The sequence below is a fragment of the Aotus nancymaae genome, unplaced genomic scaffold (assembly GCF_030222135.1).
Source record: "Aotus nancymaae isolate 86718 unplaced genomic scaffold, 86718_ANA_hifiasm-v0.15.2.pri h1tg000095l, whole genome shotgun sequence".
Taxonomy (NCBI): Eukaryota; Metazoa; Chordata; class Mammalia; order Primates; family Aotidae; genus Aotus; species Aotus nancymaae.
Genome location: NW_026988510.1, coordinates 4,222,373 through 4,249,861, shown reverse-complemented (window position 1 = coordinate 4,249,861; position 27,489 = coordinate 4,222,373). Strand labels below are relative to the sequence as shown.

The 27,489-nt window shown below is 49.8% G+C and overlaps 2 protein-coding genes across 4 annotated transcripts; one reads left to right on the top strand and one right to left on the bottom strand.

Moving 5' to 3' along the window:
- Positions 1-301: 301 nt before the first annotated feature.
- Positions 302-19,919, bottom strand: EMC8 (ER membrane protein complex subunit 8). 2 transcript variants are annotated; one of them, XM_012466098.2, is made up of 5 exons: positions 19,429-19,919; positions 9,373-9,449; positions 2,130-2,199; positions 1,296-1,390; positions 302-851 (listed from the first exon to the last, which is right to left on the bottom strand). In XM_012466098.2, exons 1-5 carry the CDS (start codon positions 19,657-19,659, stop codon positions 692-694), a joined length of 633 nt encoding a protein of 210 aa, XP_012321521.1. In that variant the 5' UTR covers positions 19,660-19,919; the 3' UTR covers positions 302-691. The 2 variants fall into 2 exon arrangements, with proteins under 2 accessions (XP_012321521.1, XP_012321522.1); XM_012466099.3 differs by lacking the exon at positions 19,429-19,919 and adding an exon at positions 13,571-14,372.
- A 115-nt stretch (positions 19,920-20,034) lies between these two features.
- Positions 20,035-27,234, top strand: LOC105726588 (cytochrome c oxidase subunit 4 isoform 1, mitochondrial). Of its 2 annotated transcripts, none has more exons than XM_012466096.2 (5): positions 20,035-20,128; positions 21,827-21,900; positions 25,204-25,371; positions 25,984-26,115; positions 26,980-27,234. In XM_012466096.2, the coding sequence occupies exons 2-5, from the start codon at positions 21,828-21,830 to the stop codon at positions 27,114-27,116; spliced, it is 510 nt and encodes a 169-aa protein (XP_012321519.1). In that variant the 5' UTR covers positions 20,035-20,128; position 21,827; the 3' UTR covers positions 27,117-27,234. The 2 variants fall into 2 exon arrangements, with proteins under 2 accessions (XP_012321519.1, XP_012321520.1); XM_012466097.3 differs by having other exon boundaries at positions 20,068-20,128; positions 21,806-21,900.
- The last annotated feature ends 255 nt before the right edge of the window (positions 27,235-27,489 follow it).

Genomic DNA, 27,489 nt, shown 5'->3' with positions numbered 1-27,489 from the left:
CGTGAGCTTTCTGGGTAACTGGGGAGCACCGCACCGAGCTCCTGTTCCCAGAGATGTTTGCTTTTGCCCCTAACGATAAAGGCTTCTCTGGCATCAGTGGTGTCACTCCCGTTGTGCAGAGCTGCAGTGGCTCTGTGAGCCGACTCCACGCGCAGTGCTGTTCACAGCCCAGCCTACCACAGAAACACCCACGCAGAGCTTCTCCAACAGCTCAGCACCAGCACTCCACGGGTCTACCCTGATCCCAGATGCCTGGACGACATCAAAATTCAAACAGGATAAAAACTCACAAACACACTCATTGACGTATAAGACGTGGGCTTTTTTTTTTTTTTTTCTAAAAAAGATAAGCCTTAAAAAGTATTCTCTCCAGATTATAAAAGGTTAGTTAAAACTGTTTAATAGGAACAATCTTGCACAAGCAGAAAGAGCTTTGATTTGGAGGATTATAGCAACATACAACAGAGAAAGAGTCCACAGGGACAGTCAGACGGGATGTCTGCACCTCTTCTAGAGACTGTGTGTTATCAACATGACCGACTCAACACTCTGCCCCCTTTCAAGGCACATGCCACTTCTTAAAATGGTCAGCTTTCCACACAAGATACAAGATATTTTATTTACATTTAAAAATAGGTTTTCTTCTTCGACGTAGTGGAAGTGCCCAGAGCCCAGTGACAGCGACGCCTGCCTAGCACAGGTGCAGAACAGCTTTATTGATCTCTGGGTTTGTCCAGTCATTCCGAATGTCATCCAGGTGGTTGTCGAAATCCACGAGCGTCTCGTAGGACCGGCTGTCCAGGAGCGATGCTGAGATCCTCTGTGCCTCTGGCCAGTCTTCACAGTAGTCACTACGGGTCAAACATGAAGAAGTCAGCATCTAACAGTGAAAACGGGCGGCTTGTAAACAGCATCAAGAGAAGGCCAGCCACATGCACAGTGGTATGAGGAGGGAGGATGCAGGGTACTGAGAGCCATGGGCACTGTAACCGCATGAAGACGTAGGTAGAGCACAGAAAACATGGTTAATACATGGAAGGGATGCCCTTCACATGGAATTCTGAAAAAGTTGGAGGCAGATGACTGAAGCTTTCTGAGTGGCCACAGATGCATCAAAGCAAAGGCCTGGGAAGAGTGTCTCTGCCCTAGGGCCCGGGGAGGGAAGTTCCCTCTACTGCCTGGAAGCGCTGGAGCACTGGGGCCTACAGGTGTCAGGGAATATGCTTGGATTCACGCCTCTGGAGAAAACGCTAACTGAAAACACGGGCGGGGCAGGCGAGAGCGGCGGCACTCACTGGTGTGGGTCTCTGCACCGCCATCTGTTCTCATGGTGCTCGTACACGTGGATCGTAGGCGCTACGCAGTCCATCGTAAACTTGGTGTTGTCCACCTGAGCACAAGGCAAAGGACACGAGAGTGAACAGAATGCTAGCTGAAGAGTAGCGGCAGGCGCCTCCTCAGCTCTCCCTGCAGCAGCACCCACGCTGGCTAGGCAGAACTCTTCCCACAGAGCCGGTCTGTGGTGTGGCACGAGGGCCTGGCCTGAGAAAAACTGTTGTGTTATGCAGGAAAACGGCAAGTCCTTCATTGGTTTTTCACAAAAGCGAAGCTTCCAAACGTGACTTCTTCCCTCATCCTAGGATTCTGTCTGAATCAAGGCTGTTCAGCAAGGCCCTCGAGGTCATCGGCTCACACGCAAGCGCCTTCCTTCCCTGCGCCCCAGAGGCTGTGCTGGCTGTTCTAATCCAGTGCTTCTCACATTTGGCGTGTTCGCATCAGAATCATCTGGCAGGTGTGTTAACATGGACTGCTGGGCCCTGCCCCCCACATTTCTGATTCAGTGGCATCTGGGGTGGGTGCCTGGAATTCGGATTTCTAACAGGTTCCCAAGTGGTGGCGCAGCTGGCAGGGGACCCCACTCCCACTTGTGTGGTGATGCGGGAGCACACGAGCCACGGCCTGGGATTTGACAGCCCTAGGTCTGCAGCTGGGAGAAACTGCAAGAGTTGGCAATGGTCTCAAGCGGATAAATGAGTGAAGGGGTTAGCGGGAAGGAAACCGCTGCAGAGCAAGCTCCAGGTGGGCCAGAGGAGGCGCGGGGCCTCGCCAGGAGCACAGAAGCCACTTACCATGATGAGCGCAGTGTCACTGAAGCCCTCGGCGATTCTGGAGGCCACCTTCTCTGCAACCTGATTTGGACTGCCAAAGAAACACAGTCAGGCCACCACCTTCCAGTCAATGCCATTCAACACTGTTTACAAAAGGCACAGTCACACCACCAAGACTGAACAAGCAATGACAGAGAGACTGGCAAAGCCAACGTGCTGCAGGTGCTCATTTCGCCTGTTTACTTATTATTGAATTTTTTGGTAGAGACAGGGTCTTGCTCCATTGCCCAAGCTGGAGTGCCCAATCACAGCCCACTGTAACCCTGAATTCCTGGGCTCAAGCAATACCACTTCAGCCTCCTGAGTAGCTGGGACTACAGGCAGATGCCACCACACTTAGTCAATTTTATTTTTTTGGTAGAGACGAAGTCTTGTTATGTTGCCCAGGCTGGTCTTGAACTCCTGGCCTCAAGCAATCCTACTGCCTTGGCCTCCCAAAGTGCATATAGGCATGGGCCACTGTGCCCAGCCTACTTACGTATTTTTATTGCAGAGGAGAGTGAGTGCAGTTCCCCACATATGAAGAAACCACAGGAGTCAGCTCATCTGGAGTGCAATGGATGAGCCTTGCCGTGGAAAGGTCAGCTTTGTGATCATGGGGGTTCTCCCGCCAGGTAAATACGTTTCGCCCATTTCAAGTGGCTCTTGGTGACTACAGCTGCACTGTGATGGGTGTGGCCAGCAAGGACAGGGAAAGCTGCTGGGCAACTGGGCATACCATGCAAACAGGCCTTTGCCTCCCTCCAACCAGAAAGCCCTGGTGATAGGGATCTTGAGAGGGCATCTCCTTATGAAGGCTCCCAGGAATCCAGCGGAGAGTGGCCTGAAGCAGGCAGATAAACTGCGCTGCTGTGTGCCTGCCAGCCCGGGGCCAAACTCCAAGCCTCCTGGGCCCGCCTTCTCCATCTGCACGCTAGCAAAGCAACCTGTCCACTGCAACAAGAGCGACCTCAGGGCAGCTGGCAGTCCATCCCGCTTTAGGAATCCTCAGCCTTGAACATCTTCTCCATGCTCATGAGCTTCAATGCCTGGCTCTGGCGCTGCCTCCACCGAACCCTTATGAGTGACACCTTTCTACCTGAAGTTAATGGAGTGAATCACAGAGCGGCTCCTACACCATTCCTGCTCCACGTCTCCAAACACAGTGCTTCTAACCTATGGCCGGAAGGGGCCTTCTCCTTGGGGGCCTTATGTATATTCTTTCTGTGCTCTGGCCCAAGTTCTGCCTTCAAATCTGTGTAAGTCTTTATTTTCAGGGAAAAACAAAAGCATTTAACTGGTTCCCTCTAGCCGCTGTCCAACTTCCTTCCTCCCTTCCAAGCCTGTTTCCTGAACTTCTTTAATAGGCTGCTAGTCTTGCTCCATGTCCTCCCCACAGCTCTGCGCAATCTGCCGTCTACCCATTGCCTGCAGAGCAGCACTTTGGAAGTCTCCTGAGCACTGCTTGATGGTCCAAAGATCGCTAGCCCCTTAAAAGCCTCCCTGTGGGAACCTACCAAGCTCAGGCAGGCCAACGCATTCTGTTTCCAGCCTCTCCAACCTGAGGCCGCCTTTCCCTTTGTTCTTCCCCACCCTGTAGACCACAGGTCCTTTCTCTGCCCTTCCCTCCTGCATTCTCCCTGCCATTCATTTCCTTCAGACTTGCACCTTAGTCAGGGGCTTCTGGAACTGCTCCCTAAAGGGTCTCACAATTTCTAGACTCGCTTGTTCTGCTTTTAAAGAGACAGGGTCAGCTGGGTGCAGTGGCTCAGGCCTGTAATCCCAGCACTCTCGGAGGCTGAGGTGGGTGGATCACTTGAGGTCAGGAGTTTGAGACCAGCCTGGCCAACATGGTGAAACCCTGTCTCTAACTAGAAATACAAAAATTGGCCGGACGTGGTGGTGCACACCTGCAGTCCCAGCTACTCAGGAGGCTGAGGCAGGAGAATCGCTTGAACCCAGGAGGTGGAGGTTGTGGTCAGCTGAGATTGCGCCATTGCACTCCAGGCTGGCTGACAGAGTGAGACTCCGTGTCAAAAAAAAAAAAAAAAGAGAGAGACAGAGTCTCACTCTATCACTCAGGCTGGAGCATGGTGACTATTCACAGGCATGATCACGGCCTCAAACTCCTGGTCTCAATCAATCCTCCTTGCTCAGCCTCACAAGGAGCTGGGACCACAGCCACATGCCACCAAGCTAAGCTTAGGCTCTTCTTATCCGATGTAACCTGAAAATTTTCCTTAACTGAATTTTCCTAAAACAGAACTTCCATCGCGTCCCCCTGGTGCTCACAGCCCCACAGACCATTGCTCACCACTGCCTGCAAAACGAAGGCTGCCATCCTCAGCTGGCAGTCGGGCCTTCCTCATGGTGAACTGAACTACCGTGCTTATTCGCAGGAGCAATGCTGTGTCTTTAATTTCAATAAATCTGCCTATGTTTTCTCCCTCACATGCCTTTCTTGTTCCACTCACACTGTTCCCTGTCTGCCCTCCAGACCAAGCTCTCCTTACTGAATTGCTTCCCCTCTTCCAGTGCCCAGAAGACATGCCACCCTTGCCACAAACCCCTGCCAAATCGCCCTGGATGAGCCACCCCCAACCCCCGCCCCACTGGAGTTCTGAGGATTCATTTCTAAGAGGCTCCAACAAGGAGCCTGTGTAACGTGCAGCTTTCCTTTTGTGCATCCTATCTGCCCTGCAAAATTAAGAGTTTCAGCTTTTTGAGGCAGGAACCGAGAGCCATCCATATTTAACAGCCACAAAAATACATGAATTTTTTTGAGTTAATCAACAACACACACTGTATACAATTACAATCCTTCCCTTGTGATTTACTTTTTATGAAAACAAATTATGTTTCTATTTTTATTTTCAAAATTGACAAAGTGATGTACTGATTGTAAGTCTGCAGTGTTAAGAAAAATATGACTTAAGAGGGAAGGGGAAGGTTTCCAGGTGGAAGCAAACTGTATTTAAGAAAGCAGCATGATGGCAGCTCCCAGTGCAGAGACAAGGCAGTGCTTCACTGTATCGATCAGGAGTCGGTGAGTGCCAGGTCCCCATGGCACTGACAGCACATGGTGAGGAGCAGGTACACATTCCTCAGGGTGCCCATGTACACCTATGCCTGCTCCTGCATTTGCTGAGGAACTCGGAAAGCAGAAGGCAGGGCCGCTTGCTACAAGGAGCTTGCAAAGTCCTTTCCCTCATACTTTTAATGCTACATGTGCTTGGTGATTTTTATTGGGAAGAGGGTGAAGAAATACTTAAGAAAAACTACCATTTTAGATGCTCAAGAACTCTTAGCATTTACCTATCTATTTGCCAATTTTTGAGATGGGGTCTTGCTCCTTTGCCCAGGTTGGAGTACAGTGGCAAGACCATGGCTCACTGCAGTCTCAACTGCACAGGCTCAAGTAATCTTCCTGCCCCAACCTCCCCAGTAGCTGTGACCACAGGCGTGCGCCACCATGTCCAGTTAATTTTCGTATTTTTTTGTGGAAATGATTCTCCCGCCTTGGCCTCTGAAAGTGCTGGGATTACAGGTGTGATCCACCATGGCTTAAAATTTATTATTTTAAAAGAAGTGTAAAAAATTGTAGTTGGCTGGGTGTGGTGGCTTACGTCTGTAATCCCAACAGTTTGGGAGGCTGAGACAGGTGGATCACTTGAGGTCAGGAGATCAAGACCAGCCTAGCTGACATGGCGAAACCCCGTCTCTACTAAAAATACAGAAACTAGCTGGGTGTGGTGGTAGGTTCTTGTAATCCTAGCTACTTGGGAGGCTGAGACAGAATTGCTTGAATCTGGGAGGCAGAGGTAGCAGTGAACCAAGACCGTGCCACTGTACTCCAGCCTGGGTGACAGCAAGACTCCGTCCCCACCCCCCTAAAACAAATTTGTAATTAATGAACGTCCAAGTATTTGAAAAAGCTGCCAACTTTGCATTCCTGTCTTAGACACTAAATCTCCAGTACTGAGCCACTTCATTCCCTAACGAAGACTGCCATGCTTTGTGTCCTGCTAGTCGGTAACTCCTTGTTCCCAGGAGAGCCAGCTGCCAGCCAAAACTGCCGGCACCCCGAAGGCAGACCACTCTGCTCAACCCTCCCACCAGCACCATGGCAGGCCAGCATGGAGGTGCAATATTAGACTGTGTATCTAAAAGCTTCTTCCTGAGCGTCTGCCTCAGGCCTGGGCCAGGCACTGAAACCTGCCCATATAAAATGCTAGCGACGAAGCAAAACACCAGGAACAATGAATCATAGAATAAAACTTGATGGAATGACCTAAAGTTTAGGAAATTCATAAAAGGTATAAACACCACAGTAGAACAGTATGATTGAGAAAGTAATTGCAGCACTAGTAACAATACCAGCCATTACGGTAAAGCAAGCACAAGGCCAAACACACTGTGCGCCATTTCATTCTGTCTTCATGGTTACTCTCTGAGGCATGAGCTCAGCTCCATCTCACAGACAAGGCCACGGAGGCCCAAGGAGGTTAAAAGTCACCTACGATTTGAATCTAGGTCTACCTGCCTCCAAATCATACTGTAAGACGCTGTGAATCAGGCGATAGTTCTAGAATAAGAAGAACAAGTTTTCAGCTAGGTCTGGCTGAAGAGAGGTGAAGTTTTCCAGACAGAAGCAAAACTGTACTTAAGTCAGAAGTTGGCAAGATCCTAGCTCCTGAGCTCCTAAGCTGTGTGGCCTCTGTGAAGCCACTTTCTCTGGCTGGAGTTTCTTCACTTGTGCAATGCTGTGAGGCTTAAATAAAATGACCCAATAGAGCCCAGGGCTAGGACAGCATTAGCTACCTGAGGCTTACTCCTCAAGACAACGGGGGCACACCAGGGGTGGACTGCCTATTCCAGGGTGGCAGACCCCTAGCTGAGGTTTACCCTCTCTACAGATCTGACAAATGGCTGCTCAGGATGCATTTAAAAGTCAGTATTCATGAAGGACTGCAACATCTCCTGGAGGACGCAGAAGGACGTGGACTAGGTGAGAACAGGGAAGACAATCTAGAAGAAGGTATGGAGAGCAGGAAAACTGTGTCTAAGTAGGATAACTCCAGGCTGGACTGTAATGAGGTCAGCAGAGGCAAGAACATGAGGGCTGGGAGCCAGATGAGGCGCACGCAGAGAGGAGGACAGGAGAGCCTGTGCGGGTCCGTGTGGGGCGACCGTGCCAGGCATGAATTTGTGGGTGGGGGGTTAAGGAAAGGGAGGCCCCTGCATTCATTTGGCAACCTGGTGCCATTCCCACTTGCCCAGTCTCCTGTCTTCTGCAGGAGCAGCCTTGGGAGACGCTGCTTGGTTTAGGACCACCTTCCTGCCGAGGATGCTCCCCACTGCTCGCAAGGTGAAGTTCAAAACGCTTCTGAGCACGGAGGAGCCCTCAGGTGTGGCCCAACCTACTTGTGCAGCCTCACCTCCTAGCATCTCCCTCCATGTGGGCACGGCTCCAGCCCCTGCCCCTACCCCATCCCCACGCGTGTCTGCTGTCCCACAGCCGGGAATGCTGATCTCCTAGTCTCCATGTCTGCGCTTGACAAGACCCTGCCCACTCTCGAGGGCCTGCTTTACAGGACACCATGCCCTGGGGCTTCTTGGATCATTCCACAGGGTGTAAGTCCCCGGGCCCCTGCCACCAAGCCCCTTGCAGGGGTGGCTGTCCTGCATCGCCCTTCATGTTCAACTTAGCCACGTGAGGGCAAGGCACAGAGTGCTGCGCTTTCCTCAGCACACAGCTCAGCCCCTGCGGCAGCCCACGCCTAGTCTTTCATTTAACAAAGACTAAGATGGATGTGGCCCTGTGGGCAGGCTCTTGCTCAGCGAGGGACAGAAGACACCGAGTCATCGACAAAGGGAGGCAGGTGGTATCAAATAGAGGGCGTCCCAGAAGTGAGAGTCAGAAGAGATGAGCTGAGGAGGGCAGGCCCATGGGCCCAGAGGAAGCAGCAGAGGAGCCAGCATGCACGGGGCTCCCATGCGCTCCCAACCACCCGGCAGGCGCTTCGAAGGACTTGCTTTGAGCCCAGCATCTCCTAGGACATCGGTCTCCCTCAGGTTCTGTGCCTGGACCCAGCCCTCCAAGGGTAAAAGAAATGTATTTCTCAAGTGCGATGGTGCCTCATCGGTGACAGCAATGCTGCCACCAGCTCACTGTATTATTTCCAGAGTGCTCAAGCTCACCTTCTCATCTTTACTGAGCAAGTGGACCTAACGCCAGGACCCTTCACTGCACCCTCATCTCCCCAGACACTGGAGGGTCGGCTCTATCTGACAACGTGAGCAAGCCACGTCAGGGCAGCCTGACACATACCCCCGTGATGTACTGTGTGGACACTTTCTAGCTGCCCCTCTGGCTTCTGGCTGGGTTCAGCCAAAGGAAAATGGAAGAGGGACATGATGTAGTGACTGCTGTGGGCCACCCCTCCCGATGGGAGGCCACGTCAAGCTGGCTGTGGCCACCTGCCCAAGGACACTGTTCTCAAGATGGACTTCTTTAACCAGCTCCTTCCTCCCTGCCCTTTGAGCCGAGGGACGACCAGGGCTGTTGTCGCCAGCCATGGCTACTCTATGACCCCTGTGCGTTCTTCTCTACAGCCCACGTCTTTGTCAACAGCCTGTTTATTAAGCCCTTCTCAGATTATCCCAACCTGAGTGTGTCATCTCCTTTTCTGTTGGGGCCAAGATGACACAGACACACAAAAAATTCTCAGCTTTGTTATTAGTGAGAGCCTCAGTGGGGGAAGGATCCTGATAAAAGGAAGTTGGGGCCAGTATAAAGGGGGCAGCAAATACCACATTTTCATCAGAGTATTGACCCTAACCTAAAGGCTGTTCTATCTACCAGCAAATAGAGCAGCACTCCGTCCCAGTGCTCCACCCGACACCGTCCCTGGTCTGGGAAGGGGAGGCAAGGCAGAGCTGAGCAGGGACAGAAACTGGAGCCCCGAATGTCACCTTCATTGTATGAATTCTCTTCAAGCAAAATAAAGAAGACACAAAACAGAAACCCAAAGTTAAGAGAAATGTTTGGAATTTCTGTTTAGAATTATCCACACCACAGTTCACCTCAAATACTAGAAACAAGCACAGAGGGAAGGGGCGTGGGGCCCACAGGTTTCGTATCTGGTTGAAAAGCACAAGAGAGACGGGCTCTGCCCATCATGCGCACACTTTCTCGCCTGCAGAGGGTTCCGCATCCACCTACCTGGCATCCTTTACTCGCTCATTAGCTTGGTAATAACCAGCAATCACATAGCTATGGTCTTTGCACCAAGAATCAATCTGAAAGAGAAACAAAAACCAGGAAAAGATAAATGATTCTCCCTTAAATATAAAGTCACAAAAAATATCAAGCATAGAGACCCCACCCCACATGCTGGGACAAGACAGGACAGAATCTTAATCCTATACCCTGCTCCCCAGAAGAAAGGCTAGGACTCAGGAAAAAATGGTCAGGAAGGGCAGACTTCGAACATAAGGAATGGCGTCTTCCTCAGTCCCAGCGGGAGGCCCTTTTGTCTACAGGTACTAACAGTCCAGTGCTGTGGAGAGTCAGAGGGGAGATCATCTTTACCCACCTTCTCTTATAAATAAGTGGGGCTTTCTGGGGCTTGAGAAATCCTTAAAATTATTTAAATCAATCCTTCATAGTTAAGGAAACAAAGCTTAGAGAGGTTCTAAGTTTGCACAACCAGGTAAGAGTAAAGCATGAAGGGGAATCTCAGTACCTTTCAAAGCAAGTCTTTTTTTTTTTTAAGACAGAGTTTTACCATGTGGGTCAGGCTAGTCTCAAACTCCTGACCTCAGGTGATCCGCCTGCCTCGGCCTCCCAAAGTGCTGGGATTATAGGCATGAGCCACTGCACCTGGCCAAAGCAAGTCTTTTAATACCCCCTTTCAGCATTCTGAGCACCACATCATGACATCCCCTTCAGCTGGGGTGTTGGGTAAAGAGGCACAAAGTTAGGAAGGTGCACATATGCGTATGCCTGCACATATGCCTATGTCCTGAATTCTCTACGGTGTGCTCTGAAATGGGAGCATAGAGGTGGACCATTGACATTTTGGCATTGCTTTTATGATACCATGTTTCTTATCAGATGTAGCTTCCTGCAGGTCTAAGGCTGTTATTAAAAACAACAAAAGGCTATTCTGTTTTGTCATAAGGATTTTTAATACACTGCAATAAAGTCTATTCTCAGTCTGCACAAGAGGAAACAAAATTGGTACCTTTTTTTTTTTGCAGTGAATTAACTGGCTAAAAATGTGTGTATGTTTTTTAAACACAATCCTACTGCTCTTTTTTTTGAATTCTGGTTTGGGCCTCTGAGTCTCCTTCGTGACCAAAAGCAGACAAGACAGTTACAGTCCGAGGGTCCCTAGCTTGCACAGGATTAGGACATTTCGGGCCGCCTAAGAGCTCATGAATTCCCATATTGGGTCAAAACTAGGGCTCAGTGAACCAACTAGACATTCTGGTTATCCACCTAAAAGATCAGGATTATGTCCCTAAAATATCTATAATGGTGCTATCACTGTGACTTTGCTGAAAACAGCTCCCAAACAACTCATATTCTGTTTCTATCACCCCTGAATGGAACAGATTCCAGAAGCTTTCTATTGCTGCTTACAACAAACATCTCTATCCGCTCTCAAAGGGCCCAGCTCTAAATCTGGTCAAGTTCCCTGATTAGCTGATCCTTTCACACCATGCTCCCAGCCTTCATCTGCCATCCTGAGCCGGCCTCCTGAGTGTGTCCTCCCTTGAGGCGTCCCTATCCATGCTCTCCAGTGCAGGCTGCCCTTATTTTCATAGATTGGCCACTGTCTCAGTTTCCTATTGCCCTTGTGACAAGTCACACATAATTAGTGGCTGAAAAAAACACTTTTTTTTTTTTTGAGACAGTCTCGCTCCACTGTCCAGGCTATAGTGCAGTGGTGAGATCACAGTTCACTGAAGCCTTGAACTCCTCGGCTCAAGTGATCCTGCCACCTCAGCCTCCCCAGTAGCTAGGACTACAGGTGTGTGCCACCCTGTCTGGCTAATTTTTAAATTTTTTGTAAAGACAAGGTTTCACCATAGTGCCCAGGCTGATCTTGGACTCCTGGGTTCAAGCAACCCTCCAGCCTTGGCTCCCAAAGTGCTAACATTACAGGTGCAAGCCACCATGCCCAGACAAAACATTTTTTTTTTTTTAAGGAAAGTAATAAATTTTATTGAGGGCTTTTTTCGCCATCCATTGAGATTATCATGATTGTTTTTCTTAGAATTTTTAATGTATATATTTTTGGATTTTGTAACTTCTAATTCCCTAATTTCTTCCATTTCTGAAATAAACTGTACTTGATTAAAGCATGTGTTAAGTTTTAAAGCTCTGGGACACGTGCAGAACACACAGGTTGTTACAGACGCATTCACGTGCTTTGGCAGTTTGCTGCACCTATCAACCCATTACCCAGGTTTTAAGCTCCACGAGCATTAGCTGTTTGTCCCGATGCTCTCCCTCCCCTCGCTCCCCCGTTCTGATAGGCACTGTGTGTGCTGTTCCCTTCCCTGTGTCTGTGTGTTCTCATTGTTCAGCTCCCATTTATGAGAACGTGCGGTGTTTTGTTGGTTTCCTGTTCCTGTGTTAGTTTGCTAAGGATGATGCCAGCCAAAATTTTTTTATCTTATAGGTCAGAAGTCTACAAGGGTCAGCAGAGCCGTGCTTCTTCAGGATGCTCTAGGGGAGAATCCTTTTCCTTACCTTTTTCAGCGTCTAGAGGCTGCCCGCATTCCTTGGCTCATGGCCACATCACTCTGACCTCTGCTTCCATCATCCTTCACTTCTCACTCTGACCTTCCTGCCTCCCTTTTACAAAGGCCTTTGTGATTACATGAGGCACACCCAGATAATCCAGGATAATCTCTCCACCCCAAGCTCTTAATCACATCTGCAAAGTCCCTTTTGCTATGGAAGGCCTGGGGATTAGGACGTTGACATTATCTGGGGGGTTACTACTCAGTTGACCACACCATACAACGTTTTCTAGGAAAAGCACAGGACATATTTTATTTTTATTTAGCTACAGACAACTTCCTAAAGACCCCCAGCAGAGTCTCAGCTGGCTCCTCCACCTTTCCTGGGCTGATGGAGCCACCTGGTCAGGACTTGTAGCCCAGTAAACACATATGGTGTCACCTTGTACCTGCTCTCATAGTACAGAAAGCACCTGGTACAAAAGATGATTCCTGTGACAAACACTATGTACCTCTCAATTTAGATTTTGCCTGTTAAGGGACAAATTCCTGTAAGAAAAACTCCAAGAGCCCAACCAAATTCCAGCAGAAAAACGTCAAGACCTGAAACTTCCAGCAAACCTCTTTGAAGAGGCTGCCCTGCCCTTAAAGTGAATCAGGTCACAGAAGCGCCAGTCTGGCTTCAGAATGACACAAACAAGAATAACCAAGTTAGCTCTATGTATGCCTGTGAGGGGCACATATAGCCAGTTCATCAACTAGGGAATGGAGAACTCGAAGGGAGGAACGGAGACTTGGCCAGGCCTCAGCACACAGAGGCAGGGTGGACAAGTTCTAACAAGAAGGGCAGCTTCCTCTGATGGTCTGGAATTTGGAACTAGATGTCAGGTGAGAGTGGAGTGAGCTGGTGGAAGAGGATGAGGCGTGCTGGGAGTGTGGGTGTGGGTGGGGCAGCCAGGTCTCCAGTGGCTGCAGGATCTTGCCCTCAGCCCAAATGGCTCCTGTATGAAAAACCGGGAGTCCAAGATCAGCCTGGGCAACATGGTGAAACCTTGTCTTTACAAAAAAATTAAAAATCAGTCAGACAGGGTGGCACACACCTGTAGTCCCAGATACTTGGGAGGCTGAGGTGGGAGGATCATTTGAGGATTTAAGTGGCATCTACAGTCAATGCAACTAGCTTCCTCCGAAGCGAAGTGAGGCAAGGCAAGGGCTAAGAAGCCACTCAACCTCTGTCCCCAACAGATCTATTTCCATGTCCCTGTTTTGCTGTGTGACACCCCACACTCTGATGTGCACCTTGTGAAAAATTAAGATGAAAATAAAAGTTCAGGCAAAAACTCTGTGGAGGCTGTTGTCAATGCAGTCAAACTGACAATAAATACAGACAGCTTCCACATTCTGCATCTGCTCATGCAGTTTCATTTACTTTGGCAGGAGTCTCCCAACCTCTGTTCAACGCCCTTTTCAGCTCCTTCTGTTCCAGACATGGGAGAGAACTAATAGAAGGGCTGGGGCCGTCCCATTCACTCCCAACGGGGCTCTGCCCAGAGGCACTAACTTCCTGCAGCAGCCTTGCTAACTCCCGCACTATCCCCCAACGCCCCTGTCACTGTACAGTAACTGTACAGAAGGCGAGGCAGGGACTGCAACTTGCCACTTACCAACAAGCTGAGGGTAACCTGCTGAGCCTTCCTGTCTGTAGCACAAAGTAGGCCTTGCAGTTGAGAAGTAGAGGGATTGCTATTTGAAGGAACGCTCCGTCTCAAGTCAGCTGCTGATTGTTCTATGAAATGAGGAGGAGTGGGAACCATGAAAAAGCTTGGGAAGTCAACAGGACAGAGATGGAAGATGAAGTTCGGGGGAAGAATTCAAAGGGGGAACCAGAGCAGCCCTCTCCCCATGCCCAGGGTAGCACATGAATATTCTGGAGAGGAACAAAGGCCAGGAGGGAGGAGGGGGCATGGGAGAGCTCAAGGGCAGCCGATGAGAGGAGAACAGGGCAGCCCCACATGGAGGCCGCAGCAAGAACTCTGGCCTGAAATCATGGTGATTAGGCTAATCGGCAGGCAAGCAAGTCACCTGAACAGAACGCACAGAAAGCTGCTCCACAAATCAACCGGGGAAAAAGGACAAAAAGGGATCAGAGAAACAGGTTCAAGCTAATTTTCCTACTAGCATTTCATGGGTTGCTGCTATTAGAAATAATTCCTTCACTATCTACGTCAAAGGGTTATAAGGATAAATAAGTTAATAGGCGTTAAGTACTTAAAAAAAAAAAGCACGCAGAAATGCAAGGATTTTTTGTAATGGAAAATAACGAAAAGCCGTTCAAAGGAATCTAATGTTGCCCTTTGATGCACAGCCTATGGTCTTTCCCACTTATCAAAAATAATTCTAATGCAAAGCTCTCTGAATAGAACAGAGCCATGAGAATAAGGCCTCACTTACACAGAAGCATGGATTTAGATGCTTTTTTTTTTTTTAAGATGGAGTCTCGCTCTGTCGCCCAGGCTGGAGTGCAGTGGCACAATCTCGGCTCACTGCAACCTCCGACTCCTGGGTTCAAGCAATTCTTCCACTTCAGGCTCCCAAGTAGCTGGGACTATAGGCGTGGGCCACCATGCCCAGCTAATTTTTGTATTTTTTAGTAGAGATGGGGTTTCACCATGTTGGCCAGGCTGGTCTTGAACTCTAGACCTTGTGATCCACCTGCCTTGGCCTCTCATAGTGCTAGGATTCCAGGTGTAAGCTACTGCGCCCAGCCGATGCTTTGTTAAAATTGCATCTTCTGTAGGTGAGAACCTGATAAACTATGGCAGTAAACACTGAGATTTTTCATTGCATTCAGGTTAGAAAGTCAGTAAGTCAAAAGTTAAATAGAAATTTAAATAGCTTAATTGAAGTACAAAATTTTTGGATGGACTCCAGCTGCAAATTTTCCTCTGAAAGTTATTCCACATGCACTGGACTGGTGCCTTTTACATATCTGTCAACTGCTGAGGCAATGAGTTTTTGCCAACAAAAGAAAAGACAGGGCCAGCCTCGATGGCTCACGCCTGTAATCCTAGCACTTTGGGAGGCTGAGGCAGGCGGACTGCCTGAGGTCAAGAGATCAAGAACAGCCTGGGAAACATGGTGAAACCCCGTCTCTACTAAAATACAAAAGAAATTAGCCGGGCGTGGTGGCGTACACCTGTAGTTGCAGCTACTTGGGAGGCTGAGGCAGGAGAAATGCTTGAACCTGGGAGGCAGAGGTTGCAGTGAGCTGAGATCACACCACTGTACTCCAGCCTGGGCGACAGAGTGAGACTCTGTCTCTAGGAAAAAAAAAAAAAAAAGTCAGTACGAACAACTACTGCTTGGCAGGGACAAAACCTGGGCTGCTTGTTTTCACTGCTGAAGAGTAATTACTGCAGGGAGCCTAGTGTGGCCCTAACTTGCTGGGCAGGGACTTGTGGCCGGGGGAGGTGCTGAAGCTGGGTGTCTACAGTGCAGAGTGTAACTAGGAGCTAGGTGAGGGAGCAAGGTCAGAGCGGCCCCCTGCGGTGCCCTTTCACGCTCAGGTAGGAGGCAGGCAAGGTCCCTTCTGGGCATCTTCCCTGCCAAGTTCGTGGTTTGGGAGGCAGCCCTGCTCCCCTGGGGAAAATTCATGTACGGGCGACTCAAATGCAGTTGTTTATAGGTCCTGGGTTTAATTCCCTCAAGTACTGCATTCATATCCCATCATAGGAACACAAGTGTTTAACTCTGTCAAGGTTACTTAAGAATGCTTAGAATAAGTGATAGCTGACATTCCAAGTGAGGTTCAAGTTCTTTAAGAAGCTCCCGGAAGTTTCTGACAGGATTTTACCTGGCTAGCAGTCACACCTTCTTCTCCTACCCCTGGGCTGATCCTCAGTTGCTCTGTAACTCCTCCTCCACTCACCCCACAAAAGCAAGAGTGTCCCCCAGGCCACGTTCCTGGGGTGTGGTAAGAGTTACCGGTCTTCCTCCCCGTTCCCGGCTCCTCACAGCCCTGGTTAGTCTTGTTAGGATGCCAGGTGCGTGAGCCTCAGGGGCGCTGTGGTCTCACCTTCTCCTGCCCTCCTTCCACTCTATTATTCCCCCCTCCCCCTTGCTGACAGTGGGTCTTAAGACCCTCAGGCCAGGAGAGGGCCCCCCCTAGATCCTGGGGGAAAAAATGCTGATATCATGAAGCTTCCATAAAACCCAAGAGGACAGGGTTCGGTGAGCTTCCTGGCAGCTGAACACGGGAGCTTCCATGCCCCTTTCCCCATACCTTGCCCTATGTGTCTCTTCGTCTGTAACCTTTCCAGTGTCCTTCATAATAAACCCATAACATAAGGGTTTCCCTGAGCTCTGTGAGTTGCTCCAGCAAATTAATCAAATCCAAACAGGAGGCCATGGAAATCCCAACCTGAAGCTGGTGAGTCAGAAGTTCCAGAGGCCTGGACTTGCCACGGAGCCCTCTACCTGTGGGATCTGACACTATCTCCATGTAGGTAGTGTCAGAACACAATGTGGGGACACCTAGCTGGTGTCCGCTGCTCGGTGTATGGGGAAAACTCCTACACGTTAGATCACAGAAGGCTTCTTCTGTGTTGATTGCTGTGGTGAGAGCAGAGGAAGCATGTGGATGGAGTTTTTCCCTGCACAGTCCCCAAGTGATAGATAGGACAAACTCTCATGGCTTCAGAAGTCCCTGGCGCACCACCAGCCTCTGTACCCAGACCCGTTCTTCACCTTTCAACACTAGGACTTCTTCATTTGAACATCTCAAACTTAGCATATCCCAAATAGAAGTAATCACCTCTCCTCCAGACCTGCTTCTCTGCGTCTTCCCTCAAATGGCACCCCCGCACTGTCCTCCCAGAACACAAGTCAGCAAACCAGGCGTCACCCTCACTTCCTTCTCCTAGGTCCGTGCACAATGAGTCACCAAGACCTCTGGATTCTCCTCCTGCTCTCCCTGGTCTGTCCCCTTCTACGCACACACGCTGCGCTCAGTTTTGCCACCTCCCTGCCTCTAGTCTTGGGTGTACTCCTGTCTCCAGCATCCTCTCTGCTGCAGGTTGGGGCCATCACTCGAAGACACAGATCTGACCATGCCACTCTCCTCCAGTGGCTTCCCTCTGTCCTCAGGATGGTGCCCGAATGCCTCTGCATGATCTACAAGGTCACTATAAAGCAATTTGTCCACTGCTCAACTCTCTCTGCCCGCTGCCCCTTTACACTCCACCCTCTTGCTCTCTTCAAACATCCCCCCACCCCGCTTCTCTGGGCAACCGGACTGCCCTGATGGCCCAAGCCTAGGCTGGCTGACTTCTCGCGAATCCCTTGCCAGTTTTTACTGAGCCCTGCCTGTCAGGTTTAGGTACTGTGCTCGCTGGCTTGCTGCACCTTCAAGTGGTAAACAGGTACTGCGTTTCATCCACAGCCATATCCCTCCCCAGCACAGGCCTGACACAAAACAGATACTCAAAAACATTTACTGGAGAAGTGAATAATCCTGCATAAATGCTGCTGATGAATCTAGCTCCCTGCAGGTCAAAGCATTTCACAGAGCCCAGTAATTCTCTTGAACAGAACAATTAAGATGGTTGGAAAGGCCAGGTGCAGTGGCTCACACCTGTAATCCCAGCAGTTTGGGAGGCCAAGGTGGGTGGATTACTTGAGGTCAGGAGTTCAAGATCAGCCTGGCCAACGTGGTAAAAACACGTCTCTATTAAAAATACAAAAATTAGCCGGGTGCTGAGTGGGCGCCTGTAATCCCAGCTACTCGGGAGGCTCAGGCAGAAGAATCACCTGAACCCGAGCGGCAGAGGTTGCAGTGAGCCGAGATTATGCCATTGCACTTCAGCCTGGGCGACAACAGTGAAACTCTATCTCAAAAAAAAAAGAAAAGATAGTTGGAAAGACCTGGATTAAAACATATACACACACTCCCCAGTGGCGTTGCAGTACTGACAGCACATTTCTTCTAGAGTTAAAACAGCTGATTTTATAAATATCATCTAAGTATTAGAATCATCTGAATCCTACCTGGAAATGATACGAAGTTTAACTTTAACAGGCACTCAAAGATGTGCCCAGTAACCTTTGGCCAGGACTGTTTGCCAAAAAATACTTCTTGCTTGCCCAGAACTGACTTGAGTGTCATAATTAGGTTAAGTTATGAAATGGCAGATTATGAAATGGCTTCCTTTCACTTGGTGGGGGGAGCACAGACAAAGAAATTTTACTTAAAGCTTCTCAAGCTTAGCTACTTCTTGCATGAATTAGCGACTATTTTTTAGCATCGCAGTTTACTCTTAAATGAAAAACAGCAACTCAGCTCAGGTATGCAGGTATGAGGCTACAGTTCACTTCTCCTTCAGGTTTTAACAACTTGATGGAATTTATAGATGGTCTTTTTCCCTTCATCATCACTGCCACTGAAAAGCTGCTGCCTAAAATTCAATTACCAACTAGTTTACCTGCATGCTACGCTTTTTTTTTCCCCACTGTACTTCAATAAAGCGGTCACTGCAAGCAGAAACATAAAAGCGTGTTGGATACAGATCGTCTGCTCCTGCTGTTTAATTTCACACAAATTCTTTAACTTTTTAAAAGCCCTGGAAACATTCTAGATAAGTTGCTGATCTCTAACGGGAACAAATTCTCCTTACACAAAGCTCAGGCACATTCAAGGGGAGCGAGGCCTGAGACGCCAATGCTACACTACCTTTCTTTCTTTCTTTTTTTTTTTGAGATGGAGTTTCGCTCTTGTTACCCAGGCTGGAGTGCAATGGCGCAATCCCGGCTCACCGCAACCTCCGCCTCCTGGGTTCAGGCAATTCTCCCTGCCTCAGCCTCCTGAGTAGCTGGGATTACAGGCACGCGACACCATGCCCAGCTAATTTTTTGTATTTTTAGTAGAGACGGGGTTTCACCATGTTGACCAGGATGGTCTCGATCTGTTGACCTCGTGATCCACCCGCCTCGGCCTCCCAAAGTGCTGGGATTACAGGCGTGAGCCACCGCGCCCGCCCTACACTACCTTTCTAAAAGTGTCTGAGCTCTGGGGTGCTCGAGGACCGACAGCCAAGAACCACAGCATTTACACTTTGCCAGGAAAGGAAACGCCTCTGTGAAGGTGCGAAGAACCAAACGCTATGCGTTCAGCGTCCCAACAACGTGAAGACTTTCTGCAACTCGAAATCCTCAATCGAAACTGTCGAATCCTCACCAAGTTAACGATGACTTGTTTCTACAAAGGCTACTGATTTCAGGAAACTAATGTCTAACTAGTCGCCTTAAGGCGCTTCTGAAAGCATCCACGACGCTACTACGAGACGCTATTTATTCAGCACCAAGACCCAAGCGCCACCGTGGATGACCCCATTCCTGGCCACGGCGACCCTAGGGAGCGGGTCCTAGGATCCTGCTGGAGGGCGGCCGCTGTGCCAGCTTCCTCTCTGATGACTGAGGGGAGGCCAGGCTGCCTGCAAGGGCGGGGAAGGGCCCTTTAAGCGCTTACCAGGGTGAGGGCCACCTCCAGCATGGGGGCGAGGGCCAGGGTGCCGTGGAAGAGGGGGATGCAGTCCACGAAGAGGGTGTGGTGCGCGCCTGGGCCGCCCAGGGGGAGGTGCTCCTTACGCGGCTTCTGCTTCTCCGCCACCAGCAGCCCGTTGACAGCGCAGTGCGGGTACTTGGCGCCGTGCAGCACCATCTTGCAGTAGGCCTGGGTCGTCAGCTTCACCCCGGGCATGCTGACCCGGGAGGGCCCCGGAGGCCCCTGGGCACGCGGCTGAGGCCTGGACCTGCTGCCTGGCTGCGCGGCGCCTCAGCAAAGAAGCGGGACGAGGCGGCGACAACTGATAGCGCGGCCGCGGGCTGGTGGGGCCACTCAGTCCCGGCCGAGAGGCCCGGCCCCTCTAGGGCCTCGACTCCTCGAAAAGCGACTCGCGCCCCTGGGAAGCCGCAGCCTTGGACTACACTTGCGCTTCTCGCCCGGCGCCGCCGGAAAGCGGCCTCTCCAGTGCCTGCCGGAAAGCAACCCAGCCCGGCATTTTACGACGTTCGCGGCGCTCCCCTCTTTCAGCTCCACTGAAACCTCCGCGCGGCCGGGTGCGGGCGGAGTCTTCCTCGATCCCGTGGTGCTCCGCGGCGCGGCCTTGCTCTCTTCCGGTCGCGGGACACCGGGCGTAGAGGGCAGTCGCGGCGGGCAGCGACGGCAGGTGAGACGGCTGGTGTGTGATTGGTGCCGCGCCGCCAGGCCAGGCCAGGCCGGGTCGGGGGCCGGGAGCCTTCGAGTCTGCACGTCTGCAGCCCGGCCGCCCGGTGCCGGCAGGAGGCACGGGATGGGCTCCGAGCCGGGTGACATTGAGGCCGGCCCGCGGGGGCTCCAGGCTCTGGGGGCCGCTGCGCGGCGGCCTTTGGGCCGCCACGAAGCGCCCGGTCCGGCTTCCCCGGCCGCGCCGCGTTTGCGAGCTGACCTCGGGCTCTGACCTTGGAGCGCCCGCTGGCCGAGGGCTCCGGCTGCGGGGAGGCGGGCCCGCGTTCTGTGCCTGCAGCCTCCGCTCTTGCGCCTTCAAACGGTCCCTGCAACCTCTCCCGGGTTTTGCAGGGCTCCCGGGCGGCGCTGGGCTTCCCAGCTGGAAGGTAGCAGTTTGCCCACGCCAGGGCTAGGCCCGAGGAGAGAACCTGGACGCGAGCGTTCAGCCCTGACGTCATGCTTGTTTATTCTGCCCCGAGGATGGTATTTTCCCAAATCACTCTCCCCAGTCCTCCGAAGGGTCGATTTAAAAGGGGCCGTGTAAGGTAGATGGGCCTGAATCGAGGAGGGCCCTGGAGAGGCGGGGGTCTACTAGGTTATCCGCTCTCTTCAGGGATTGGAAGTAGAGCCGGGTGTATTGGCAGCCTTCTCCAATTTCCTCTTCTAGTCTATATACCTCCTCCCACCAACCCCTGAAGAAAGGAACTTGTCACGGCAGCACAGTGCTTTGATGCTTTCTAGCTTTTTCAGTCACCTTGTTAATATTTTTTCTCCTTTTTTTTTTTTTTTTTTGAGACGGGGTCTCGCTCTTATCACCCAAGGTGGAGAGCAATGGCATGGTCTCGGCTCACTGTAACCTCCACCTCCCGGGTTCAAGCGATTTTCTCAGCTTCCCAAGTAGCTGGGATTACAACTGCCCACCACCATGCTCAGCTAATTTTTGTATTTTTAGTAGAGACAGGTTTTCGCCATATTGCCCAGGCTGGTCTCGAACTCCTGACCTTAGGTGATCCGTCTGCCTTGGCCTTCCAAAGTGCTGGGATGACAGGTGTGATCCACCGTGCCTGGCCTCTCCCTTTTTTTTTTTTTTTGTCTTAAGACAGAGTCCCGCTGCGACGCCCAGGCTGGAGTGCAATGGCACAATCTCGGCTCACTGCAACCTCCGCCTCCTGGGCTCAAGCAATTCTCCTGCCTCAGCCTCCCGAGTAGCTGGGATTATAGGTATGCACCATCATGCCAAGCTAATTTTTGTATTTTTAGTAGAGGCGGGGTTTCACCATGTTGGTCAGGCTGCTCTCATAAACTCCTTACCTCGGGTGATCCTCCTGCCTCTGCCTCCCAAAGTGCTGGGATTACAGTTGTGAGCCACCACACCCAGCCTCCTTGTTTTTTAAGAAGACCAAGGTTGTGTTAATTGCCTGAAGCACCTATATGTTACGGCAGTTAATTTGTAATGAAGCTCCTTAAAAGCATGCCAGCTACTACGAAAAACCTCATCCTAGGTTATTTTGTGATGAGTCAGTAATAAAGAATGGATCATTTGTGTTGGGGAGAAGCAAACAAAAGAATTTAGGTCCAAAATGCTCTGGGGCAAAAAAGAAGACTCATTCCTTGCTGTTTGCTGTTATTCGTAGAGAAGGTGTACATTTTTATCTTTCAGAATGTTGGCTACCAGGGTATTTAGCCTAGTTGGCAAGCGAGCAATTTCCACCTCGGTGTGTGTACGAGCACACGGTAAGTGTGACTTTTCTCACTTTTAAATAGGCTGAGCTAATTTCATTTTGCTCCTGCTGTGTATAAGGCCCTGTGCTGGAGTTTGAAAGACCTTAATTCTGCTCTTGGGGGTCTTCGGCAGAGATACAGATATTCTCACAGGCTTGGTTCTAGATGAAGTAATGTTTATGGATCAGATTGAATCTCTTCTGGATCTCTGGTTATACTGCTGTGTCCCCTCTTATCCTTCTCTTCCTTTCCACTTTTCTAAGCTTCAAAATCTACCTCTTTCAAAAGATCTTCTGCACTAGAATTGACCTTAATGACCTCCCTCCCCACCTCACCCCCACAACTTCCAGCCATTTGCATCACATCTGTTTATAGCAGCAATGGAAAGAAAGAGCTTGGACTTAGCCTGAGCTGGGTTTTCATCTCATTTCTATCAAGGACTGAAGCTTAGGAATCTGTTTCCTCACCTGAAGTATATGTAGAGCTTAGTTCTGTGTCTGGCATACAGCACATTTAGTTTTGCATGTATCTGCCATCTATCTACTTTGTACGGGGCACTGTTAGGCACCGAGAATGAAAAGAATATGAAATACACACTCTTTCCATGAGGCTGTTTGCAACCTGAGGAGGGACAGATGGATGAAGGCAGTGTTTTACTAAGAGATGGCTCTGGGTAGAAGCATTTAGCCCTACGCGGGGTTCAGGAAGGGCTTCTGGTGGAGAATCTCCATGGTCTTTTCATTGCTTCAGTAAAGTCTATGCCCTGCCTGGTTAGAGCTGGTCTTGCCTGCCTTTCCAATCTCATTACTTCATAATGTACTCAAAAACCAAAAATTGCCATCAGAACTGCCCCTCCCCACTTGCTGCCTGCCCCAGCCCCCGGTCTTATTCCATTCCTCCAGTGGAGCTCTGAGTTGTGGATGGTCGCTCCTGTCCAGTCATTCACCCTCAATACAAATGTGCTTTTACTTCAGACAGATGAGGAGGGAAAAACAAGCAAACAAACAAATGTGCTTTTAGAACAGCCTCTCCTGACCACCCTTTCTCAGGAAGCTCCCTGTCACCTCACCTTGCTGGATGCCTCCTGAATGCGTGTCTATTTGAGTATCGCTGTCTCAGCCTCTTAGAGTGTAAGCCTTTTGAGGCCAGGGACCTAGCTGTCTTACTCATTGCTGTATCTCCAGCACCTGGGAGGCAGGTGAGGACGAACTGCAGGCTCTTAGACAAGTCTTGCCTATTAAATTTTAACTTATATAAGTCATACATGAATAATACACGAATCTGTTCTCAGCAGAAGATATTAAAGCAGTCTGGAATACCATCAGCCATCACTGAAGTCCGTTGGGATATTTGCATGGTGACGCATCTGAGTGAGGGGCGCCCAGATGTACCAGATCTCCCCAGCGGAGGCTCAGCAGAAACCCATCCATGTGGAAGCAGTGCCAGACATTGATTAGAATCTGGAGTCTTGTTTTTCTCTATTTTTAAAAGAAATATTTGGTATATTAACCATTGCCTTTCCCTTCATTCCTTGGGGGACCAGGCCTGAAGCTCTGAAGAACCCCTGAAACCAGGAATTGGCTATTCTTATTCTGGAAGATGCAATTTGAAGGTTTACCTGCTTCAAGGTTTTGAGGGTCTACATCATTGCAACAGCATTTCTTCCCTCAGTCTTCCTGTCATGGCATTTACGACAGCTTTACGAGATGTAGTTCATGTAACAAGTCACCCATTTAAAGTGTATGCTTCAGTGTTTTTGTATATTCATTGAGTTTTGTCATTAGTACCTCAACGAATGTTTGATTCTAGAACGTTCTCATCACCCATATTTACATCTATTTTTAATAACTCTCATGTGTAAACTGAGTGTTTTAAATTTTAGAAACTTGGGGGGTGCTAAACTTCATAAAAATATTCAGTATACAACTGTTCTTTTTAGTTTACACATCACTTCATAGAATCAGGGCTTTAAAATTAGAAAGTGATTCTGGCCATTTCCACCTCATGTCCCTTAAATCCCACCTCATTTTTGGGATGAGGTCAAGTATAAGTTTGTAAGTACACTAGTCATTTGCATGGCTAAGATAAACATCTAGAGAACTCTATGTGACTTTGCTTGAAGCTTAATGTGATTTACCGTGAAGATGATTTGGGAGATGGGAATCACTGGGACTGAGCTAATGGAGGGGAAGCATTGTTGCAGGGCATAAGGCCTCCAGATCAGTATCTAACAGAGTTCTTGCAGGTATAGGACAGAATTGAGAAACAGGTTTTAACAGGGGAAGCCTCTCACTACAACCAAGATACTCCTTAGCTGTCTGCTTTCTGAACTTCTTTCCTCGTGATACCTGCTGGTTGGAAGGCACTAAAATCACAAGCAGATAGAGCAGAAATCCCCACGTTCTCCCTGCCTCCTATGTGTAACAGTTTGGGGCTTGCTTTGTCAGTGTGTGTGTGAGTTATGTGTGTGTGAGTATGTGTGCATGATTCCCATAAGGAGGCACACAGCATTGTCCTCGTTCTGTGGCTCCTGAGTGCACGCTGCCATTGCATTCGGGCTCTAGGTCTGCCTTGTCCTGTGGACCTTGCCTCTTGGTTCCTGCCATCCACACATTGCCAGTGCCCTCCTGTTCTCTTCTTTCTCCAGAGTACTTTTTTCTAAACATGTGATTTGCACATTTTGTTTATTGTTTGTTTGCCACTCTTAGAATGTTAAGTGCCACTGGGCAGGAATGTTTGATTTGTTCACAGATGAGCCCAGATACCTAGAGCCCTGCCTTGCCTGTAGAGGGTGCTTGGTAAATACTCTTTGAATGAGTGGCTCCATGATCCTCGTTTCACAGAGCTAGCACGATTTCTCACTCCGTCCTGGTTGGACACAGGTTTTCCCTGAACAGTGCTGTTGTGGTTATCTTTTCACGTGTCTTTGTTTCTGAACTTGAAACGCTTTGAGTGTTTTACTGTTTTTGTTCTTCCTCGTAGTTTGAGTCCCTTGCAGTTGGGCCTTCATTTTGTCCAGTCTTCTGTTCAGGGCAGGGGATAACTGTTAATGTAGGAAGAGCTGCCCCCGGCCACCTTGGTCCCAGGGTTCATTAGCAGTTGCCCCTGGTGGGTTTTTGTTTGCAGTGATGAAAAGTGCTTCTGTTCACCCTCCAACACAGTCCTGCACCTGTTTGAAACAGTGGCTGTGACCCCCTGAGATGACTGAGGGTTTCAAGGTGTGCACACATGTGTTTGTTTCGGTTTTCAGAAGTATCACCTTGTTTGTGACTCTCAACTACATGGATTTAAAGATTTATCCAATGTGTTTTTCAGGAAGTGTTGTGAAGAGCGAAGACTATGCGCTCCCAAGTTATGTGGATCGGCGTGACTATCCCTTGCCCGACGTGGCCCATGTCAGGCACCTGTCGGCCAGCCAGAAGGCCTTGAAGGAGAAGGAGAAGGCCTCCTGGAGCAGCCTCTCCATGGATGAGAAAGTCGAGTGTGGGTATTGAAGGGACCCACAGGCAAGCCCAGCAGCTCTCGGAAGTGTGTGTGTGCGGGAGCCTCTGCTCACTTCTGGGCTGACTATCTAGAGAGCAGTCTTGCACAGTGGGGCTGCTCTGCCGGGTTTCTGGGTCACTGTCCCTGGGCCCCAGTTTGCGTGCTCTGCCAGCTGACTTCTTTTGCTAGGCCCCCTTCTCTGTGCTGGGTGGATTTAGCCTCTCGGCATATCTGCTGGCTAGGACATTGTTTACTGGAAATTATTGAAGGAAACTCAGCAAAATGCTTACTGTTCGGTATGAGAGGGGCATGAAAATAACGATCAAATAGACCCTAACATTGTCACTCAAATCAGAAATAATTTCGCAGTTTTAATTTCCACCTAAAGCAAACTCCATGCATTCTCTTCCCTCCTTTGCCTGTCACATGCCTGTGCAGCCACATGTGTGACGCACGCATGTGAACATGACGTGGCCCAGGCTGCTGTGTCCTTCACCTCTGGGTTTCTCCTTCACAAGTGTGGTTTTGGGGAGAAGTGGTTGAGCCTTGCAGAGGAGGGAGCTGCTGACCCACTTCTTTGTGCCTGTAAATGGCTGTCCTCTTTGCTCCCAGTGTATCGTATTCAGTTCAAGGAGAGCTTTGCTGAGATGAACAGGGGCTCCAATGAGTGGAAGACGGTTGTGGGTGCTGCCATGTTCTTCATCGGCTTCACAGCAATTCTTATCATCTTGGAGAAGCGCTATGGTGAGTAGAGACGGTGGAAGGCATGGGGCGCCTGGACTGGGGCTCCAGCCTGCAGTACCCAATGGTGGGCTGTGGGGGGACCCCCCACCTTGAGGCCATGAGATAGGGACTCCATTCCAGAGTTCATCTCAGGACTGGTTTCCAGGCCTTGGCGACCTGCAGAATTGAAGTCGTCGGGGGTTAGTTGATAAGCCAGCATCTGATTATTCATAGTGGGACAGACTTGTTTGGTGGTGAAATACTGTAACTACTTCGTACAGCATACCACATTTTCAGTTGCGGTTATACGCTCACCAGTTATTAAAAGATGACTTTGTGGAGGTTCGAGCAAGAAGGGGACTCTGTCATTTAATGACATGTCAACTGTTGTGAGGACCACATCTCAACAGCTGGAATTTGGGGGCTTCCGACCTGATAGTTTCTGTTTAGGCATTGCTGGGTTGCGCACTCACTGTAACGGCTCTTCCTGGTTCTTTCTGTTCAGGCAGAGCAGGTGTTTTTGCATTCTGAATAGGTATATTCTCGTACTTCTGGTTTGAGTGCGGACGTGGGTTAGTAACAGACCTGAGTCTGATCTCCCAGTTGACCATGGGCTGTTCGTTAGACCTTGTTGTCCATCGCCTTTAGAGGACCTTCTGCTTTTAGCTTACTCCATCGCTAACTTTTTACAAACAGAGGGATAATTTTAAATCCCCGTGGTTGTCAATGGTCAGAAATAGAAACTGTGTGTGTGAGTGGGTATTGAGTGGCAGGCGGCTCTGCTGACCTGGTGGCTGCAGTGTCGGGAGGATTTCACCTGGAAGGGATTGGCTTAGAAACAAGCTGCTGGGACAGTCTTGCCCATAACCTCGTCTCGCCCTGCAGTGTACGGCCCCCTCCCGCACACCTTTGACAAAGAGTGGGTGGCCATGCAGACCAAGAGGATGCTGGACCTGAAGGTGAACCCTGTCGATGGCCTCGCCTCCAAGTGGGACTACGACAAGAAGGAGTGGAAGAAGTGAGAGATGCTGTCCTGTGCCGAGCCAGGCTCTGTCACCTCCATGCGACCCCATGCCTCTGTACTGGAAACCTGTTATGCCAAACAGTACCACTGCTAATAAATGACCAGTTTACCTGAAACCCTTGTCATCGGGTCTTTCATGATGCCTGAATGAAAGCCAAGTAAAGCAGTAGGTTTCTGCCAGGGGTCTGGAGTAAATATATTTTGGGTACAAATGAAATGGCAAAAATCAAGTGTCTTAAATTGGATAAGGAGACATATACAAACTGAAAATATAGAATCCCTTGATGTGGGGAATTTGAGTTTTTGGCAAGAGATCTTTATATGAGTAAATTCCCATTATAGTAGGCACACCGGCGAAAGTTACCACATAC